At 32.8% G+C, this 23,713-nt stretch overlaps 1 protein-coding gene across 1 annotated transcript in view; it reads left to right on the top strand.

Moving 5' to 3' along the window:
- LOC129221408 (protein disabled-like) overlaps nucleotides 1-23,713 on the top strand; it is a 58,158-nt gene that overhangs the window by 15,038 nt on the left and 19,407 nt on the right. Inside the window, exons 4-7 of the mRNA XM_054855893.1 lie at nucleotides 3,032-3,166; nucleotides 8,761-8,898; nucleotides 10,247-10,351; nucleotides 22,443-22,568. Coding sequence (XP_054711868.1) covers nucleotides 3,032-3,166; nucleotides 8,761-8,898; nucleotides 10,247-10,351; nucleotides 22,443-22,568 — 504 coding nt within the window. The remainder of the gene's footprint in view (nucleotides 1-3,031; nucleotides 3,167-8,760; nucleotides 8,899-10,246; nucleotides 10,352-22,442; nucleotides 22,569-23,713) is intronic.

The following is a 23,713-nucleotide window of genomic DNA, read 5'->3' as shown; positions in this document are numbered from 1 at the left end:
TGCAACAAGTAACCAGAGAACACTTTTAATTGAGTTATGTAGCTAAATTTTCATTTTGAGTCTCCACTTTATCCAGAAATTTTATTTTTTATGAAAGGAAGAACCCTGCCTCCAGCCGAGTCGCTGCATTTCCCCTTGCAACCCGTCAGCAAGGCACCAGAAGAATAGAGAATCGTTAAACGCAATGCCATCTTGTTCTCACTAAATTCAATATCCTGGATAAAATGGCGACTCAAAATGAAAGCTTCGCTATATGAATGAATTGAAAATGTTTTCTGGCCACTTGCTACAAAAAACTAAATTTGAATTTTCAGGTCAACCTGTACAGAAAAGTGTTCATCAAAAACCCTCATTCTTTCAAATGCCTCTAAAATCTGTTAAATGAAAAAGTGGAAGCTCTCCTTTTCAGGGAACGTAGTGCTCAGTAGTACTTATAAACTTTTCAAAAATGAAAATTTTTGAAATTGATGTATTTGAGAAAAATATAAAAAAATTTAACTTTTTTCAAAAGACTGGAAAGAAAAGAAAACTGAAGTACGTATTTCAAAATGTTGCTTATGTTTTTAAACAAGAAAAAATATCCTTTTAAATAAAACAAACTGCAACAAAATATGTTCTAGCTTTCCTGAGATAATGTATTTTAGAGATTTTGACAAAAATCTCAAGTGAGAAATCATGACCAGACCACCATCTTTGGCGGCCTGTATCTCGCCCCTGGAATTATTTTGGGCAAAACAAAAAAAAACGTATTTCTTGATTTTTTTAATGAATTTTAACATATATTCAAGAAATTCCGAGACCATCATGTTACTCCTCTTGTTGAATTGACATGGATTTTACTGGAGGCATAAAATGTAAAGGAACCAGGCTCTTGGGGGAAGTTTCATTTTCTAGGAAAAAAACCGAAGAATTATCAGAAAGTTTAAATCAGGGATAATTATCCTTTGCAATCAGCAAACCAGGAAGTCACTTGTGTTTGACAATTTTAACCATGGAATTTAATTTCATTGGGCAAAGCCAAAAAACATCTTCTTTTTCCAAAAAAAAAAAAAACTGTTTGAAAAAATAGTATTGTTTGTGTGTTTTTAAAGTCTGCTTTTTATTATCTACTGTTTAGGAAATCATTTGTTCTATGGAAAACCAAACACAACATGTTGCTATTGGTTATATTAATTTGGTATGTTGGTAATAATATACAGTAGAGCGTCAAAAATCCAAACACTGCCATAAAGTTTTAACAAACTGCTCAGCAATAGCTAAGGAATAGATATATTTTGTAAAAGAAATAAGTTAATTGATTAAAGAAATTAAATTTAATATATATTTAATTGACGTGAGAGTATTATATTTACCATGTGGACCATGCAACACCATTTTGTGCCATTTCTCCTCTTTCAAATTTATTTTTACCAGAAATCATATGTAGCTTCTGTTTTTCCCTACTATCTTCCTTATGCAAAATTTGTTTTACAGTTTATTACAATCATTTGCTGATTTGTAGAAAGTGAAGAGAACCCTGAATTTCATATATGTAAATCTTCCAAATATTTACCTGCACAGAAAATTAAGTTCAATTAAAGAAATCGAATGTAAAAGTGGTACAAGACACCAAAAATCAAAATATTCATTTTATTCCTCCCGAATAAAAGAAACTACTTTTAAAAAGCAGTATTGCAAAACAAAACTAATTTCTGTAATTGCTTGACAAAAATCACAATTACAGAAATTAACTTTTCAAAAAATTTGAATCTCAATAATGAACCACTCATAGATATATAAACCCAGAAACTGTTTATATTTTCTTGTTTTCAAAATCTTTTCTTCAAACATTTGTTTTTTTACTTCCTTTTACAAAAAAGGAAGTATTGCATTCGCGAAAAAATTTTCACTCAAAAATTGACCTTAATTTCCATTTTACTCACCCCCGAATAAATGAAGAGTTTTTTTTTCGACTCGACCACATGTGGATGAGTGCCTAAGAATGTATAGACACGGGAAATATCCATTTTGACAATTCCCGAGTTAATTATAACGAGAAAAGAATTTTCTCGTGATGTCTGTATGTGCGTCTCATAACTCGAACGATATGTCCTAGAAAGTTGAAATTTGGTACGTAGACTCCTAGTGGGGTCTAGTTGTGTACCTCCACTTTTGGTTGCATTCAGGTGTTTCTAAAAGGGTCTTTTGCCCCTTTTTGAGGGGAAATCCTTGTTAATTTCGATGTCAACTCAAATGGTGTTATAATTTGGCGGACACTTGGCGATATATCACCAGTCTTTTGGTCACCAAGTTTTGTCGCCAACTTGGCAACAAATTTGGCGATTTCTTTTTTTTTTTAATCTAATTTCAATTTGGCCATTGTTGGTGATATTTAGAGAGTAAACTATTGAATCACATTAAAATTGCCAGTAATGGGGAAATGACATTAAATTGGGATAAAAGGAAGCCATGTGATGCACACATCAGCTTGTTTTAACCCAAGCAATTCTGAATATGTTTGGTCAACTCAAAGGGGTTTGAAGTACCCTTCAGCCAAGAGGATTGAAGTCAGGTTTTGAGGAAAGGGTACAGGTCATGTGGAGAATATTCATTAAATTTTTTTTAAAGAATGGTTTTAAATGACATGTATTTTTTACATGCCTGAATAGAAGCCAGGTATACACTGTAAAAATAATGAAACACAAGCACATGCACATAAGAAGCAGTTTTAAAATATCGCAGAAGGAGAAGCTTTGTTTGTCATTTCTTTCTATTTGTGTAAGTGTTATTCATTAATTCAATTTGAATAAATTGAATTGATGAGATAATTCTTTCTTTCTAAAGGGCATCTTAGAAAATATTGATATTAACTTTGCAAAACATGGTATCAAGTTATGTACGATTAATATACTGTCACACATTTGTATTTTAGATTGTTATAAAGAATTGAATATGATAAATTACTGTCATATCAGCTTTGCTTTAACGTAAAATCTTTTGTATACTGTGTCCATTGTTATACAACGCAATATTATTTATCCTTCAAATACAGGAGCCACTTCACCATCATCCGATTCATAAGATTTCCTTCATTTCTCAAGACACGAGTGATAGCAGAGCTTTTGGTTATGTCTTTGGTTGTCCCCAAAGTGGTCATCGATTTTTTGCTATTAAAACAGAAAAAACGGTAAGAATTTATGCCACACATAAAGTCGTTATGCATCCTTTATGACATTATTGGAGGTACAAAATTTAAATAAAATGCTAATTTTGTGTATCTGTATGGTTCAAATCTGGCTGTGGTATCTCATGCCTGAAATATTTTTCAACACTGAACTGAATTTGAGCATGAAAAATGTTGTTCGTGTCAGAATGAGAGTAGTGCTTTAAAGTTAATTTACTGTTTAAATCATTATCATTTAAATCATTCAATAAATGATCTGTTTTGGTTAATCTACTTGCACTCTTTACTCGCTTATGTATGTAATCCATTTACAATTGAGAATCATTTTTTAGCTTTTACATACACTGTTATTGATCGTTTTAGGCTATTGTGTGTGTGTATATACTAGTGTCGTTTTTTACTTATTTTGCGGATTATCCGTAAATTCGCTTATCCGCTGTTATCGAGTCGCCATATTCCACAGATAATCAGGAGTTTACTATATGGCATATAGACATAGTATCAAATAAATGCATAAAAAAGCCAATGTACTTACTATTCAACATGCACAATACCAGTGTGAATGATTTTGAACTAGAAACAATTGCCTTAAGCTTTGAAACTAAAAGATATATTTCATTTTTTTCAGTTTGACCCCATTTCTTTTTCTTACCAATCATGGTGGTGGTCCTTTTTAGAGCTTCATCACTTGGAGAAAAAAATATTTAAAAAGCAATAGTGAAAGAATTAGTTTTTCGTAGATTTTTTTTTTTTTTTTCAAATTTGATTTAGGTCGTATGTACTCATTTTCATAGAAAAGTAAAAAACATTTTAACTATTTTGAAATAAATATTAATCTTTCATTCAAAAATGGGTCATTCCACGTCAAATCAACCACAAAAATGGGATTTTAACACCCACCGTCTCGGAATTTGATAAAACTTGGTATACTTCATCCCTTTATGGTTATAAGCAACCCCCTAATTTTTTTTTCTTTCAATATCAATTCGTTTTGATTTTATAGCCTTTTGAAATTCGGCGATTTTGCATTTTTTATCATTTTTGAGACACTCAAACTGAGAAGATGTTGTTTATTAAAAAAAATTGTTTCTTGGTAAGTAATGCTATAATCTTTCTGAAAATTTTTGCATAAAATGTAAAGACTTTGAACATGTTGATAAAAAATATCTCAATAGTTTTAAGTTTACATAAGAAATTTTTAAAAAATTAGAAAAGTGAAAATTTTAAAATTTTTTTTTTTTGTCAAAAAAAGGTGCTGACATAATTCTGAATTTCAACAAGAGGGTCAGCTTTAAAAATCATAATTTTTTTTAAAAATGATCATGAATATGTATTTTAACTTATCCAATAAAAAACATTAGGGGACTTTGTGGGATTCTGCCCCCTCCCCCCCCCCATTCTGAAAAAAAAAAGCAGGAAACATCATACAGACAATCTCTTCCATATTCTTAAAAACTGAATTGTCAGCAATTACGACAAAAATTTAAATATACAGTGTGTTGAACATTGGGCTCAAATGTAAAAAAAATCTAAGCTTCTTTTTCATTTGAAATAACTTAAAATATGGGGTAGTTCCACCCCAAATCTACCGTAAAAATGTGATTTTAACATGTACCACCTCAGATTTTGATGAAACTTGGTATACTTCCTTATTTTGTGGTAAAAAGCAACCCCTTAGTTTTTTTTTTCTTTCAATCTCAATGTATTTTGATATTATAGACTTATCAAATTTTTTGATTTTGCATTTTCTGTCATTTTTAAGACATTCAAACTGAACTGTTGTTTAATGGGAAAAAATTGTTTCTTAGCAACTAATAAACTTACCTTTTTGGAAATTTTCATAAAAATGCTAAGATTTTGAATATTTTTATTAAAAATATTATAATAATCTTGGTTTATACTAAGAATTTTTAAAAAATTAGAAAAAGAAAAATTTTGATTTTTTTTTTTTTTTTTTTTTTTTTTTTTTTGGTGAAAAAAGCCATTGTCAAATTTTTAACATCAGGGTCAGTTTTAAAAATCATATTTAACAATGAAAAATGATCATGAGTATGAGTCCTAACTTCCCCTATGAAAAAAGTTATGGGTCTTTTAGGGATTCGCCCCCCCCCCCTCTTCAGAAAAAACGAAAGCATCAGAGAAAAGCTCTTCTATGTCTTTGAAAACAGAGTTCCCAACAATTATTTTTTTAAAAATATATATATAAAGTGTGTTTAATATTGAAGTCAGACATATAAATTTAATATTTAAGCTTTTTTTTAAAATTTGAAATAGTTAAAAGTTGTTAAAAATATAGACATTCTGAAAATAAGATATCATGAAATTTAAAAGTTACAGACAATAATATCTGCATACAGATTACTGCATTTTAGTTAAGAACACGAAAAACAAAAATTAACTCTTAACACCAATTTATAATCATGCAGTTTCTAGCACTTTCAGGATCCTCCCCCCCTCCCACCTAAACCCTTATGTTTGAGAAAAATTGCTATAGTGGAACTGTATTTTGTAGTAAGTTACCGCCCTAATTCTCCTGGCTTGCTAATTCTGTATTAGCTACCAGTTTGTTTGGCTCTCTTGGCTCCCTTAAGAGATTTTTCGCCTCCAGCTCATGTGATTCCTATTCCGGGTATATGAGTGCTAAAAAGCACGAAACTGCAGTCCTCAGATGGAATAACTGAGCTGGCGGTGTATTTTAAGTATAGTGGAACTGTTTTTCATTTTAGTGTTACTGCTGTACAGCAACAAATTCATCCTTTTCGTTTCTTGAAAATAGTTAACACCCCTTAAAAGTTAATAGCTTGATTGCTTAGTAATAATATGTTCTAAATAAAGTAAATTACCTTCCCCCCTCCCTTCATAGCAAATGAGGAAATAAATTGCATCTCTCATATTCAATGGATTTTTGTATATTTTTTAATGAGAATAAGAAACTAAATTAGTATTTGCAAGGGAAAAAAACAATATTTGTCCGGATTTCCCCCCCCCCCCCCCAACATAACTTGCATCTTTTCCTCAACTGCTTTTGGGAGTGTACACTAGTGCAATGCAATTAAGTGCCATAAATAGAATAGAGAAAAGAAATTAATATAAAATGTGCTAATTCAAACTACAACGGAACCTCCATAACTCAACAAACCAAGGAAACATGAAAAAATTTCGACTTAAGTGGACGTCAACTTACTGGGGTTCTAAAATTTTAATTCCTAAAGAGTTTCTGTGTGTACAACTTACTTACTGATGCTTAATATTCACATTATGAAAACTAATTCCAGTAAAGGAATTTTCTATTCTTTTCGTTTTCTTTCTTTGAAAAGTATATAGTAAAATGAATAATATATTTGAATATATTGTGAAGCATAAATACATAATTGTTGAAAAGAGATAAAAGCTTCTTGTTAGTCATGTCTGTTAAAGATAAAAAGTCCTGCTCACACTTATTTAGAATACAGGTATAATTGTGCCTTCTTTCTCTACAGTTTGGAATATTTTATCCTATCCTTTTAGAATTGCACTAACAGCACAGAGTGGTTGCTTACTCCCCTGGATAAAAGATAGAATTCTCTAAAAGAGATTTCCTAAAACTCTGAGAAAAAGTTAATATGAAAGATTGTTGGTAGCAAAAATTGAACTAGAATAGCAATTGGGTGTGGACTGATAGGGGGTTCTCGCAAATGTGTGTCAAGCTAGATAGATTTTCAGTCATTGAATTTGGCATTGGGCCAACCCTAAGAAAAATAAATGTCCAGTTACAGGGGTTATCAGTGTGTTCACTTACTGAAGTTTCACTGTATTTAAACAGGAATATTTTGAGTAGAATGTTTATAAATCATTTGTATAAAATAAAAAGTGGCTTTAAACAACATACCGCAATTCAGGGGCGGATACAGAAAAATCTTTTGGAGGGGGCACGGGAAATTGAACTTTTCTGGGCTAATCTGTTTGATAAGCGGAAAACAAATCCATGTTTCAGTTTGATATTGCATTAGATTAATGAAACAAGTTAAAAGCTCTGCGAACTAGAAGTGTCTAGCTTCGAATTTGTCTTTTAGTCTGTTCTTTGCCCAGTTGGTTAGAGAAATCATTACTGGACAGATATCAAATTTTTACTTGTATTTGGTCTAGATCTGATTACACACAACACAATAATTAGAATGACATACATATTTTCTAATCTTCTTAGTAGGAAAACAGACATAAGGTAGAAGGAATTTAAGAACTATGAGCTGGTATTTATAGGATTTGTGATACTTTGTATTAATTGCCTAGTTATAAATTAGAATTAGATGATTTCTCTTTTAATTTCTATGTTGTCTTAATGCATACTAAACAATAATTTTTAGTATGCATAAATTGTTGTAGGAAAATTTCGAATTTCGCGATAACCTGTTTTTATTGTTTATTATTAATTTATTTAATTAACTACTTTCAATTCAAAAAAATCTTGAGTATTAAAATGTTTAAATTTGGGTTCAAACACCAATGTATGTCATTATTCAAATTTTTTTTGATGCTATTAGTAATTAGCTAAGTTTGTAAGATTGTGATCCATTTTTTTTTCTTTTATCAAAATAAGGGGGATAAGGGAGCAGAATCCCTCAAAGTCCCCTAAAGATTCTCATTTTATATGTTAGCACACATGTTACTGATCATTTAAAAAAATATATAAATTATTTTAATTTAGACCCTCATGCCAAAAAATTAAAATTTTGAAAATCATTTTTTTATTGAAAAAATTTTAAAATTTTCAGTTTGTTAATTTTTTTCAATTGCTGAATATAAATTCAGATCTTTGATATATTTTTTTCTAAAATGCTTGAAGTCTTAATGTATAATGTGAAAATTTTCAAAAACTTTTTATCTTTAGTTTTTGAGAAATAATTTTTTTTTGCAAACAGCTGCAGTTCATTCTGAGAGAACTGTGAATGACAACTAACGCAAAATCTCAAAACTTTGAAGGGTCATAAAATAAAAACAATTTTAAATAGAGAAGAAATACTTTAGGAGGTTACATAGGACTATGAAACATAGAAGTATACAAAGTTTCATTGAAATCTGAGATGGTGGGTGTTGGGGTGTGGTTGAACTGACATGGAATGACCCAAATGCTATTTGGAATGAAATCTGTCTTTTTTGATAAGCAAAACGAGCGTTTAAAGCATTATAAAGCATATGTGATCTTTCTTATCGTTTTTCAGGAAAAATGAATGTTTTACTTCAAAAAAGAAAGTTTGCCGACTTATTCGTGGTGGCTTGTAACAAACCACAAAGATGTCAACAATTTTAGCAAATACAGTGAAGCACCGTTTATACTTTTTGAAGAGACTGAATGAAAAAAACATACAATAGGTACAGGTTAATTTGTATTAGACTTTGCAAGACCAATTTAAAAAACGTATAAAAGAGAAATGTATAAACAGTGCTTCTCTGTAATCTCTGAATTCTATGTGAACTTCATTAAGTATTGTCTCAAACTCATTTCTTTTATGAACAATTTTCGTTTTAACAATTAAGTATTAATGTATTTTTAAAGCAACTGAATACTGTATTTCATATCATCATTAAATTCTAATACATTCTAAAAATTTCCATGCAAGGCTTCACAAGTTGTGGTTACTCTTCGAGATTTATTTCTTGCTGCTCTCGAAATTAAAAAGAAAGAAATTGAAAAGGCAATTGAAACACAGAAGGATGACAGTGAATCATCATGTAGCAAAGATAATTTTGAGGAAAAGGTAAAACATTTAATTTTTGCTCTATGGAAAATTTATTTTCAATTTTTTTTATTTTTTGAATGATACTTACAAATGGTGCGGAGCAATTTGAGCTATTGCTTAAGGCTTGTAGGGTACAGTTCTCTGCAGTGAAAAAAAAACTTTTGCTCATGTTTTATTGATTGATTAAGTTTTTTATTTGTGTTGTATAAAACCTAATTGATTGATCAAGTACTTTGGGAGGTATAAAAACGTAATTTATTGAGCAGAATATATTTTAGAACAACTGTAATTTCATAGACGGTATTAATAAGAGAATCAATTCCCAGACTGATGGGCGGTTGGCCATCTATTAGTTTAAAGCGAACTTTTTGTTCTAACGTATCTCAGGCTTCTTCAGAGCACAAATAAGTTCAAAGGCTAGGCTGACCTTAACGCATTCAGTGGGACTTGATATTAATCCTCATTAGGCGAAGCACTAAGCTTTTAGCAACCCTGCTTTGGATAGACTTATATTGTTTTATCATTAAGAAGCATTTGATAGCAGCATTCTGAAACACTGGAGCTTGTTATTTGTTTTAACCCTTCAGGTTTATTTCCAGTTGCAGTTTTCTCAATCTTTGACTTTCTGTAGCTTCTCTGAGAAGACTAAGAAGTTTCTTCGAAATGTAGGCTGATGTGTTGTAGCAACAGAATGTACAGCAATCACTAACTTCAGGGAATTTTTCAGACTGCAGTGGTTACTACTAGTGACTGACTCCCATGGATATCAGCGTTAGTTCTGTAAAAGAGCTCTTTCCTGAATAAAATTGAGTGACTGACCAAGTAGCGTAGGCTTAAAATTTTTAAAAATGTTCAAGGTAAAAGACGGTAGCAAAAAATCTAGTAGAATAGCAAATGGATGTCATCCTATAGGGTTTTCTGCAAATATCTGTCAAGTTAGAAAGCTTTTCGCCGTTGAAGTTTGCATTGAACCAACCATCGGAAAAATAAATGCACTTTTCTGGGGTGGTCAAGTCATCAGCTTGTCAAGTTATATGAATTTCACTGTATTTGCTTACACAAGTTCCCTTTTAGTAGTATTACCTTTCTGTTTTTGTTTTCATAGAAAATCAGATTCTCAGAAATAAGTTCTGAGTAAAATGGTTACTAATGATGAAAAAGTGACTACTTAAATAAAAACAAATAAAAATGTCTACCACCACTGCCAATTAACTAAAAATTTGAACTTTCAAGTTTTCTTCCCATTCTTCAAAATTTTATTCGTTATAGATGAACTTAATTGTGAATTTATGTCTATAGGTATTGATAGATATATGTATTATTTGTTATGTGCAACATTATGAATTTTATGCTTTTTTTCCTGCAGCCTATTTCTAATGGATGCAGTATGCCTACACCTTCCAACAGTGCAACAGTTGTGGAAAATGGTTATAGTAATAACAGTGGTGTGAATCATGAGCTTTTATATTCCGTAAGTAGCATGTGTAACCTCATTTAATTCTATATTTCAAGTAGTGGTAGCTCCAAATGTTTATAGTTTCCCTTATTAACATAATAAGACATTTAACTTTGTGTTGGTAACTTTTTCTAGTTATAGCATTTTCACTTGAATCATCACTTTAATGTTACTCTCATTTAAATAAGTATTCATAGTGCTATATTGGTGCAGATACAGCATGTACCTCGGGCATGGATCCAGATTGGAGGTTATGACCATTGAAAAGAGATGAGATGAAATGGAGGGAGGATTATGACTTTCATTTGTGAAGCCAAGATCCCAAGTCACATGATAGATTTGAAAGCAAAGCATTGGAAGAAATCAGGTTTCTTTCGCTTGTTTCACGCAAAACATGCCAACCATTTGTCGTTGTTGAGTCATGTGACTTGGGGTCTTAGGGAAAGCTTTTTCTAAGCCAATGATGGACTTGCTCTCTCCATTTTAATTCATCCTCACCCTTCTTTAAGTGACCAAAAGTTGGTGGGGGGCTAATATTTCAAAAATTTCTCTCCAGACCTTCTTTGTTGCCCAAAAATTGCAGTAATGTTCCCCCCCCCCCAGGGACGTAACTAGAGGGGGGCAGATGGGGCTTGTGCCCCGAGCGCCAGATTTTAGGGGCACTAAACTGACAAAGTAAATGCTCAAATTAATTTTTGTAAAAAAAAAGAAAGAAATTATTAGAAGTCAAAAAAAAAAAACAGTGCAAGCGCAGGCAGAAAGCTTGCACGGTTTATCCGGATCAAATTTGTAGAGTTAAAAAATATATTCACTAAAAGGATAATTCTAAATTAATTGCAGTAAGAACGAAACTATGAATGTGCCAGATATTCGCTTATTTTGATTAATTACACAACTGCTATAAATAAGTCGTACAATAAATTATAGTCATCTAATGAATTACGTGACGTATTTGGAATTTCAGTCTGATATTACTGCAGCTGAACCAGGGCCCGATTAAGACGTCGAGGGGCCTTAGGCCAAACCCTTTTTCAGGGGCCCTTGTAATCAAACATTACCGTTTTTTTTTGTTAGATAAAGCAGTTTTAGCCATTTGGGGGGCCCCTAAAGAGCGGGGGCCCGAGGCCAAGGCCTAGTTGGCCTATTCAGTAATCAAGCCCTGAGCTGAACTATAAATGACCAAGTATTTGCGAGTAACAATCCTATGTAGTTTTGCTGTAAAAGATCATTTTTCGCTGCTAATAAAAGATAAGTCTTCTTATTTGCGAATTAATTACTGCTTATTATCCGTACTATCCGGATTTCTGTTTATTCTAATTGCCTTCGGTCCAAGTTAGTCCAGATAAATAAGGTTGTACTGTAAATGTGGAAATAACCTGAAAAGAAACTCACTGAAAACATGTAATGTTAATATGTTTAAGATTTGTGTTTTTTAAAAAAGGTTAGTAGAAAGAGTTTTGACATCAAGCACATTAGGTATCTGTTTTTCTAAAAAATGTTTTCCAGATGTATACTAAATGCCAGAGGTGGGGAATGTGTGTCCTTTATAAAAATTAACTCTTTTAATAGTTAATCATTAACCATACAGATTGCGACAATTTAAAATGTGTTGAATATAAAATTTTCGAGATAATGTTTAAATAAGACAATCTGTTCGATTCGAGCTATTGTAAGTTGTCGGATTAAAGTCTATATACTAAGTAGTAGCAATATTCAATTTCACATGATAAACAAGAACAAATAGCCCACTAAATTTTTCATCGGAGTTGAAATTATTTCACACGTTATTGTGACATATTGTTGGATACTGTTATTTTTCTTACAAATTTTTTTATAGTACAGTGAAACCTGTGTACTATATTTGTACCTTTGACCACTTGCGGTGCAGTACTTTGGTGGTCAACTTAGACAGGTGGTCAACTTATAGAGGGTAGTTATGAAAACTTTTTTTTTGTTGTTGTTTCTTGTCCTATGCATTCATTTTTTAACTAATTGGAATACTTTAAACTCACTGTCATTGCTTAACATTACTCTAAAACAATAAGAAAAAATGTTGCTTAAATATTTTTAGAGATTATTTACCAGAATGACGCGTAAAGTATCATACAAATTTAAAATTTCTGTGGATTGATCAAAAAAAATGCCTCATTGCTTATGAAAAACTACTTACTTGATATTAACAATTCCTAAAGATTCATAACAAGTCAAAAGTGACTCAAATTCTTCATTTGATATTTTCTTGTACATTTTTAACCATGGTAATCTGCTCTTCAACAAAATACCTCCTTATTGAATTTTGGCGATTTTTCTAGAACTTAACATGAGCTCAATGTTTTTCGATGGAAACAAATATTTATACGTTTTTCTAAAATGCCTGGTTACTTATTTGAGGCACGACTGAAGGAACTTTTAGTACAATCTAATGCTTTTGCCTAGTGGTCAACTTACAAAGGGTTTTTTACAATACTCCAAACCAAAGAGGTGTATATTAGTGGTCAAGATAGACAGGTGGTCAAGTTGGAGAGGTGGTCAAGTTACAGAGGTTTTCCTTCATTATATAAGATAGGACTTATTCCGTTCCTGACAAAAGCGGTCAACTTAGACAGGTGGTCAACTTACAAAGGTGGTCAACTTTACAGGTTTTACTGTAGTATAATATAAATACTTAAAAATAAATAATTGAAAACATTTCTGTTTTATTGTTTTCATTTGAAGTGGTAATTTTAAATTCGCATCTCGATACATGTAAAAAAAGAGTAACGTCAAAGAAATTGTGAAAAGATGCCTGTGGCGGGCTTGTGTCCAGGAGACCTCAGAGCACCTACAGCCTTAAAATTTTGTACAAAATTACTTCCAGCCCCAAGGATTTTAACCTGAGGTTGCTTCCTTTAAATTTTCTAATTAGGTTTTTTTTTTTTTTTGTAATTTTTTTTAAACTGAAATTTCACATAAATTGCCTTTAAAGGGATGAAAGATTTCTCACATCCCTTAATATTTCATGTTGTTCCAAAAAGATTTTTTCTGCATCTTATTTGATGCAGTAACAATTTTATCAATAAATTAGAACAGCAGGTATAAGGGTTTCTATTTAAGCAAAAAGTCTTATGCTCAGTCCGGAGCTAAAGAGCAAAATGTATTCTTCAGACCACGAACTTAAAAGCAGTTTTTCAAATGTACAAAACTGCCGTTTGGTAATGCTCAGAAGCTTCTTTAGCACCAGCACGTATAGCTGTGCAAGTTGATTCAAGTTAGTTTGGAACGAGGAAAAATGCTCTTCAGAGCGATTTTTTTTTTTTTTTTTTTCAAATATCTCATTAGCATATTGCATAGTTCTAACAAATTATTTTTATATTTTCGGATAGGAGTGGGATTGCGTTCAAAAAATTAGCTCTTCACTTAAACTCTATTTTCTATGGTAGGGAAAGGAGAATTTTAACTTTGTTCGAAACGGAACTCGCAACGTATTTTTCAATCTGATTCTTTCTGACAGACGATTTAAATCTTCGCGAATTAAATAAGGTTGCGAAGCAATCTTCGGAGGTTGGTATGCGTCAGCGAGCAGGGAGCAGAGCCACCGGATAAAAAAAAATGCAACAAGTTGTTAATTACTCCCTTGTGGAAATACAAAATAGTTTTCCTTGAAAAACTTCGTATGTAAAATAATAAATGAAATATTTAATTATTTTTAACCATTATCGAAATTTTAAACAAGAAGTTCCGTCTAGAACTATACGAGCCTACTTTCCCGTATACCGATACTACTTTCTAGTACCTGATCAATGTTTCTCAAAAATAGCTAAAATCGCAAATTGTTTCATTTATAATTTTTATGAGTCTCTTGAATTAATATGACTTAAAATTTTTGCGTTGAATGAGATCAGCAAAATTAGAAATCTAAAAGTCCTCAACTACACAATCAGACAAATAAGGAGGATTAAAAATAATATTAAATACATAATTTTCAATGTCCAAATGGTAAAATCCCTTAGAAAAGACAAGAAGTTCTGTCTAGAACTAGACGAGCCTACTTTCCCGTATACCCATACCACTTTCTAGTACCTGATCAATATTCTAAAAAATAGCTAAAATCGCAAATTGTTTCAAACATATTTTTCCAATATTTAAGCTAATTTCTAGGAATAAAATATTACTCACTCATCTAAAAAATTAGATGCGTTAAAAAAAAAAAAAAGAACAAATAAAATAACAGCACCTTTTAAACAAAGCAGCTAATACACTTTTTTCCATTTCAAAAAAAATATAAAAAATCTTTAACAGTTTTCAAAACAAAGAAATAATAATTAAAATTAATAAGCTTATTAAAATAAATACATCATATCAATATATATATATATATATATATATATATATATATATATATATATATACATATATAAAACAAGAGATACAATTTAAGACAAATTTAAAATAGAAATTCAAAGAAATTGAAAAATCAACGACATCAAAAAACTGAAAGAATAAATACAAAAGTGTACCGTAATGCCAGCGCAAAGCTGCTAGAAACAAAAACAGTACAAACATATTCACACAAACAGTCAAAATACAAATGAAAAAAGCAAATGAAAAAGGTGAACCCAGGACCAACATTTATTGGGACCTTCCCTCTTGCTAGACAGAAAGGGCCTTGTGAACTTTAGGACCAATCCGCCCCCCCCCCCTTGATAAAGTGTTGGTCCTGGGTTCACCTTTTTCATTTTCCATTTTGATGTTCTCGCTTTTTTCATTTGCTTTTTGACTGTTTGTGTGAATATATATATATATATATATATATATATATATATATATATATATATATATATATATATATATATATATATATATATATATATACCGTATTTTCGGGAATAAGCGCCGCAGCGCATACAAGAAAAAAATTTAAAAAATTGCCGGTGCGGCGCATATAACGGGTGCGGCGGATACAGTGTTTTTTTTCCCAAGTTTTAAAAAAATCGGAAAATGCTGCTAACAGATGGCACCACATCGTTTGTTTTCATTTCGCGGAAATCCCTCGCCCTTAGGCGACAAGTAAAGCAAAGAGGGGGAGGGAAGGTGAGTCAGCGATTGCACGTGTTTCACTGAGGAAAGAAATGCTGATCCACGTGCGCGAGCAAGCCTTATCGCGTCGGAGCGAAGGGACAGGAAATCCTTCGGCCTTGGGCGACAAGTAAAGCAAAGAGGGGGAGGGAAGGTGAGTCAGCGATTGCGCATGTTTCACTGAGGAGAGAAATGCTGATCCACGTGCGCGAGCAAGCCTTATGGCGGCGGAGCGAAGGGGTCAAGAAATCCTTTTGATGCCAGAGTTTGGCACTGACGAGATGCGTTTGTTGTGGAAATCGGATAAATTAACCATCGAAAGTGATGACCAATCGAGGGATGCCGAAGGCAAAAAGTGAAAAATGGGGATTTTTTAAAATATTTCTTTATCGTTAATTAAAAATACTAACGAGAAATAAAAAAATATTTTTTATTTACCTTTAATCCAGCTTGCTTTACTACTGATTGTGCTTTTAAGTTGTTTAATGCTGAGTGAGCGCTTATGGAACGTCTGGCGCTTACACCGGGTGCGGCGCATACATTAAAAAACTTTTTTCTTTGAGAATATATTACGATGCGGCGCTTACACCGGGTGCCACGCTTATTCCCGAAAATACGGTATATTAATTTGAATTTTTGGCATCTTGAACTCAAATTATGTTTTTCGCAATCACGAGCGTATGTGTGTATGAATGCGCGTGTGTGTTTGTTTAGACGCATGTATGTGGGTGCGTGTATATGGGTGTATGTATGCATTGTTGCATTGTTAAAAAGAATACTCACGTATTGTGAGTGTAATTGTGCCAAAAGTTGCAAGAAAGAATCGATTATGTAATACAACAAAAGCCTTTATTGAGGCAAAAATGTTATGTAAATAAAACATTAAAAACATTTGTTAGAATAAACAATGAACTGAGCCATTGGGTATTTAAACTATTGCACTAACTGAAATAGCAGGAAAAATTTTGCACTATATCATACCCTACGTCTGCTGCCTAGTACTAATCATGTTTACAACCATGAGTAAAAACTTTTAAGTAGTGAGCAAAAATGACTAGATGAAATTCAAAACTTATATTACCAACGTAGAGAAATTCAACTAAGCATCTTATAACTTGGAGGTATGCTGAACATTCTACTATCCTTCCTTGCCTTGCTCATGTTGATACAATCTCCCGAACTGGCTGTAAACAAGCCTTCACATGGCTCCAATGGCTAACAGATCACATACTTGGACAGAGATCAATTGCCCGATCGCTCCGAACGTAACGGCGATTCCCCCTTAAGAACAGAAGTTCAAAACGACGTGCTCAACGCTCATTGGTCCACGTGTACCAAATATGATCGATGTAACAGCTTCTGGAACTTTCTACAACTTTCCCGCTCATGAGAGATCGTGACGAGGGCGCCACCAAGTGGCGAAAATATGGAAGTACGTATTCGAACTTTAACTTTGATGGATGGTGTTTACCGGATGCCTACTGATATAACATGCGGCCGAATGCCGTAAGTAAACACTCAATTCTTATACAAATCTTTAAGTAGTAAGCAACGAGATAAAAAATAATATAGGGTGACTATACTATTAAAAGATAACAAAGCCCCCCCCCCCTCTCGTTGACTTACTAGCTCCTTGCATCAAGAAAAATTCTAATTTGAATCTACTAATACTTTAAAATTTAACTTCATTTAAAAAAATTAAACCCAAAAGCCCATTCATCCAAATACATAGAAACATTCAATTGAACAATAACTAAACATTCTTCATCACAGAAGAGCTAAACATTTCTTCTTTTCATCGTCCATGACTTATGCATTATATGATCCAGAGTCCATAGTCCAGTGTCCAAACAAAATCAGAAGTTGGCAGTCCAGAAACATCATACAGTTTTTTTACAGTACACAACACAATCTGCAATAATAAAAAAATCTGCGAGACAATGTGTTCAAAAATTTATAAACATAATCAATATTTTCTCAAATTTAAATAAAACTGACTAGATTTGTTTTAAGTGTATACAAAAAATATATATGCACATATGAATAACAATTGGCCCCCCGTTTGATGTAAATTCCAAAAAATATATTGTAGAAAAAGACTTTCATTGAATCTGACTATTTCAACCCGCGACAAAGGTTTTGTAAATATGTCGGACTTATTGTCCTTGCTTCTAACATATTTTACAGAAAAAAGATTCTCATAGATTAAATCACATATAAAAAACAATTTAACATCAATATGTTTAATACGGTAGTCTCCAATAGCTTATTTTACGAATTCAATTGCAGCTTGATTATCAACAAACAAGGTAGGTTTCATTTTAATTTATTTTATAATTTTAATATCACTACACTGATCTAGTACCCTATGAAACCATATTAGTTCTTTGGCGGCTTCCGTCATTGCCACAAATTCTGCTTCCATATTTGACAGACTAACGCTCTTTTCTTTAAAAGCATGCCAAGCTATAGGCGATTCATCAAGAAAAATTAATTGTCCCCCCATTGATGTCCTATCATCTCGATTAGTAGCAAAATCTGCATCAGAGTAAGCAATTAGCTGAATTTTATTACACTTCAGTTTTAATTGTAAATCTTTGGTGTATGCAACATATCCCAAAAGTTTAAGTAGCCCTTCCCAGTGAGAAAAACCTGGGTTATTTTGGAATTGACTAAATATATTTACCGCATAACTTATGTCGGGTCTTATTCTGTTAGCTAAGAAAGATAAGCAACCCAACAAGTTTCTATACGGGATACTTTCCATAACTTTTATATCTTTATCATTACCGGGACAATTAGATTTTGAATATATTACACCTTTACTTATAGGTAATGATGAAATAGGGTACTTATATTCCTTAAATTTATTACATATTTCCCGAATATAATTCTTTTGATGCATTACTAAGCAATCATTTTTGTTTTCAAATTCTATTCCTAATAATTTTCTAGTGTTTCCTAAAATTTTTAAGTCAAAATGGTTTTTAAGTAGTGAAATAACTTTTTGTAAAAGAACATTACTTTTTCCAAATAATACAATATCATCAACATAAACCAATAATACAACATTTGATTCAAAAACATAAACACAGTTACACTATTGTAATTTAGAAAAACCTAGTGATATTAAAACATTTTCAATTTCAAAAAACCGTTGTCTTCTGCTTTGGTGAAGACCGTAAATAGCTCTGTTTAGTTTACATACCAAATGTTCTTTATCCTTTTCCAGAAAACCTGGTGGCTGTGTCATGTACACATTTTCTTTAATGGGTGCATATAAATAGGCACTTTTTATATCACATTGTATATTATGCCATTTTAAGTTAACTACCAATAATGAAAAGAATAAACGTATAATACTGAAATTGACTACTATGCTAAATGTCTCATCATAAGACTGACCTTTAATTTGTTTAAATCCTTGAGCGACCAACCTAGCCTTCAAACGTACAATTTCACCCTTTTCATTTTTCTTAGCATTATATACCCAGCGGCAACCCACAGGCTGTGCATCAGCTGGCAAAACCACCAAATCCCAAACTTGTCTATCTTTCATAACCATTATTTCCTCCTGCATTGCTTTTTCCCATTCCCCCTTTTGATTTCACTTTAGAGCTTGTTTATAAGTACGAGGAATTACAATGTCAGGATCTAGTCATATATCAGAACATTCTGAAGTTTCGGAATCTCGTGATTGACCAACTACACCCTCATACAGATGCTTTCCAGAAAAATCAAATAAATCTGGTTTATATTTAATGTCATGTTTAATACAATATCTTTTAACATCCCGCTGAGACCTAAGTCTTTTTGAACTGTTTTCCTCAAAGAAATATACGTCATTTCATGATCCATCCTTTCTTTTTAAAACTTTTCGAATAAATCTAGCATCTCTTAAATTATATGAGCTGTCATCACTTGATGTGTCGTCACTTTCCCCTGATGGTATATCACTTTGAGCAGGTTGTTCAGTTTCTATGATAGGGCTCTCGTCATTTGTACTTTGCTCTGGGGTTGTATTCTCTTCCTCATCTACAAAAGTCTGACTTGGGGTAAACTCAAAATTGCCCATCACAGCTCCACTGCGTGAATTGGAGAACTCATCCTTAAAAAACTTCTTTTCATTAAAATTTACATTTATGGTTTCTATTACTCTATTTTCATCAGGTAGCCATATACGATATCCCTTTGTACGAAAAGCATAACCTATTAAAATACCCTTACGGGCCTTTAAATCTAACTTCCTTCTTTTCTGTTTGGGAATTCCTACATAAGAAACAACACCATATGGTTTTAAATGTCTGACTGATGGAATAGCTCCCCCGTAAAGTTCAAAAGGAGTTTTCTTTTGTCCACTGTGACAAACTTTGTTCCATGTATACACAAAATGGAGCATGGCGTCAGGCCAAAAACTTTGATCCATTCCACTTTCAACTAAAAGTACCCGAGCGCCATTTACAACCGTGCAGTTGAACACTTCAGCAACCCCATTCATTTCAGGGTATAACTGTTTGTCAATTCATGTTTGATGCCCAACTTTTTAAAGAAACTATCAAGGTTGTCATTCACAAATTCACCCCCATTGTCTGTTCTCACTGCTTTGACTTTTAATTCCATAAATCTTTCTGCCCTATTAATGTGGTTTTTTAGAATTTCGGGAACCTGACTTTTTTCAGCAATAGGATATAAAGAACGTCGTCGCGAAAAATCATCAATGACTGAAAGAAAATATCTTTCCCCCTTTCTTCCAGGTATGTTACTTGGTCCCCAAACATCACAATGTAGTAACTCTAAAGGTTTATTTGAACGGATTTTATCAATTGGTTTAAAAGATACTCTCTTAAATTTACTTAATTTACACTGTTCACAATCAAGACTCTTATCTTTAAATACAGGAAGGCCTTTGGTACTGTGTAAATCACTGGTTTGCTTAATGTACTCTGTGTTTACATGAGCTAATCTCCGGTGCCACGTGTCCATACTTTCAACATTGTTACTTTCAATTTTAACATTCTTATGCAAATGACTAGATTTTTTTGGATTTACATAGTACACATCATTTTTAAGAGTAGCTTTAAAAAGAAACTTTCCTTGATCAAAAATTTTGATAAAACCTTTACCCCCCTTAAAAGTAGCTCCACCATGGTCAAATTTTGGACCAGACAAAAGATTGTGTCTTAAATTTGGAGAATATAATACATTTACTAATTTAATGGTTCGACCCCCAAAATTTGCAATTATGTCTCCTATTCCTTCAATTGGGAATGTATGTGATTGTACAGCAACTGCCATTTTCCGATCATTAACCGGTGAAAAATTAGAGAACAGGTCCTTGTCATTACAAAAATGGTGACTTGCGGCAGTATCAAAAACAAAACGCGAGGAATTAGTGTCCAAGTTGTTAAAGTTCGCTTCAGAAATGTAAAATGCTCTATACTCACATCGAGTAGCAGAAGGTGATCTAGAACGCCTCCAAGCTCCTCTTCTCCCGGGATGATTCCTTTGGAAACCTCTGGTGGTACCTCGTCCTCTGGAAGCTGTCTTCAGGTTGGTGCTGCTATTTCTTGCAATGTGGCCATGTTTCTTGCATCTATAGCAGGTTACTGGTGTGGACATTGCTCTGGTGTCTGATACCGATGACGCATGGCCATCGTGCAGGAAGTCCAGTTCCCTTAACTTGAGTCGACTTTCTTCCACAGATTAATTCAGAGACAATCTCTTTAAATTTAAAATCAGCTTCCTTTTTAGCTAATATACTCCTGCTAATTGATTCAAATTTAACTGGAAGATACGATAACAGTTGAAAACATAAATACTTTTCAGAAAAATCAGGATCAATTGCCTTAATTCTTTCCCAAATGTTGCGTAACCTTGCAGAGAACATATCAATAGGTTCTTCTGGCTTCATTCTACAACTTGTGAGCTCAGTGAATAAGCTCATATGGACTGACCTGTTTTCTGGGAAAAAATATTCACGTAATTTCTTAAAGGATTCCGAGGATCAAAACAATTTTCTATGATAGATCTCAAACGAGGCTCTATACTTATGTAGATGAGGGATAACGCCATTCGGTGACGAGCCAAGAAGTCCTTCACATCTCTTTCAGTGACCCCTGCTTTCTCATCGACAATTGGTAAAACTTCCTCACCAATTACATTTTTTTCCACAGTTTCAGAAATTAATCAAAGTGCACTAAGTGAGTTTTTCCTCTAAGCCGACAATAAAATATTTTCAGTATTTAATCTTAGGTGTTAATAGTTTAAGTTTATTATAAAATTATACTGAGTTAAAACGTTGTATACATCAACTCAAATACCTCAAAAAAAAGGACACCTCTATTTAAGGGACAAAATTTTTGGCCCTTGTAGTGTCCCTTATTAAGAGGTTCTGCTGTAACTTGAAATAAGGAAATTCGTTATACCGTTATTGCGATCACAACTTGTGCATTTTATGTTAATATTTACTCTGCTGGTCATTGTAAAATACTGATTAAATGTTTCTGTCAAACCTTTCAAGTGCTTAATAACTTTTTAAAAGGCGATTCTGTAACCTTCTTTTATCATCCCCCAATTTCCTTTATTTGGCACAACTCTTTCTTAGTTAATGTTCTGATATTTTTTTGGGGTGCAAATTGCTCCGCCACATTGCAATATTATTACTTTGGAATGAAAATGTAAATATATAACTCTTAAAAAGTATAGCTGTGCAAAAGTACTTGCTCTGACACAATGTTAGTTTATACTTACCTTGTGTTAATTTCAAAATATTTTAAGAAATTGACAAAATTTTCAGTAGAAGAAAGAGGTGTGCAGGTGTGTACCATTTATTACAAAGGCAAACATAGAAAATTCCAATTAAAAAAAAGCATTCTATTTAAGGACACTTTCTACTTAAAAGCGATTTTTTGTGGTCCCTTGAAAGTTTGTAAATAGAGCTAACTGTAGTAATTTTGCTTTTCATCAGCACATTTTTGCATTTTGGTCCACAATACTGTGTTGAATATTACTGAGTATTTTTAGTGCCTAAATTATTGCTTATTTACAGCAGAATACAGTCTTTCTCCCGGAAGAAACTGATGTTCAGAAGAAAGATGAAGCTTCACCAGAAAATAAAGCAGAACCAGTTATAGATAACTTGCTTGATTTACAGTTTGAAATGGATACGCTACAACAAGTGAGAACTTGTTGCTTGTTTTGAGTTTTTTTTTTTTATCCTGTTTTTTTCATTAAAAAATGGAGAAGATAGGGTATAAAATGCATCCAACTGTTAAGTTCAACTTGAGTATTACTACACAAATACACTGAGGTGCCAAAAGTCATAAAATAGCAATATGGAAATATACAGATTTTAATAACATCACATACAAAATGTATATATGGGCAGTTTATTAGTTGAGTTTTTATCTGTACCGAATGTTTCATGAAGGAAGGTTTACAACCTGATTATGACTGCACAACAGGAGTTAACAGGTTTTAAACCCAGATTGGCAGTTGGATTTAGAAGTGTGGGATATTCCATTTCGGAATTCGTTGAGGAATTTAACATTCTGAGATTCTCAACCTCAAAAGAGTGCTGAAAGTACCTAATTTCGTACGTAAACTCCCACCATGGACAACATAGTGGCCGATTCCCTGTGCTTAATGACCAAGATTAGCTATTTGTGTGTGGAATAGTCAAGATTAACAGACAAGCTATTCTGCATAAAATAACCAATGACGAGCATGCCCATTTGAACAGGGTAGCAAAATGTCTTTAATGAGCTGCGGCAGTAGAAGACAAACTCCTGTGCCTTCTAAGCCAGCACATCTCCTGCAATACTAGTCCTGGGCTCGTGACCATATCAGACGGAACCTAGATGACTGGAAAACTGTAGCTTGGTGAGTGAAGTCATGGTTTCAGTTGATAAGAGCTGATGGAAAAGTTTGAGTGTGACACAGAGCCCACAAAGCCATGAACAGAAGCTGTCAACAAAGCACTGTGCAACTTGGTATTGTCTTCATAAAGGTGTGAGCTATTTTTACATGGCATGGACTTGGTTCTCTGGTCCAACTGAACCTGTGACTGACCCAAAATGGTTATGTCAACTAATTTAAGACCACTTTCAGCTATTTATGAACTTCATCTACACAAACAATGATTGAGTTTTCAGGGATGGCAATGTGCCCTGCCTCTGATCAAAATCACTGGACAGTTCCAGGAAAATGATTTGGCACCATAGATCACTTGGCATCAGTGGTGCATACAAAGTTGTCAGAGTCATAAAAGAAAATAAGCCACATTATTGTCTTTTGTGGAAAATGTACGTGAAGATGAGAAAC

Source organism: Uloborus diversus, chromosome 1 (assembly GCF_026930045.1).
Source record: "Uloborus diversus isolate 005 chromosome 1, Udiv.v.3.1, whole genome shotgun sequence".
Taxonomy (NCBI): domain Eukaryota; kingdom Metazoa; phylum Arthropoda; class Arachnida; order Araneae; family Uloboridae; genus Uloborus; species Uloborus diversus.
The sequence above is the reverse complement of the archived record's forward strand: the minus strand, read 5'-3'. Positions and strand labels throughout refer to the sequence as shown.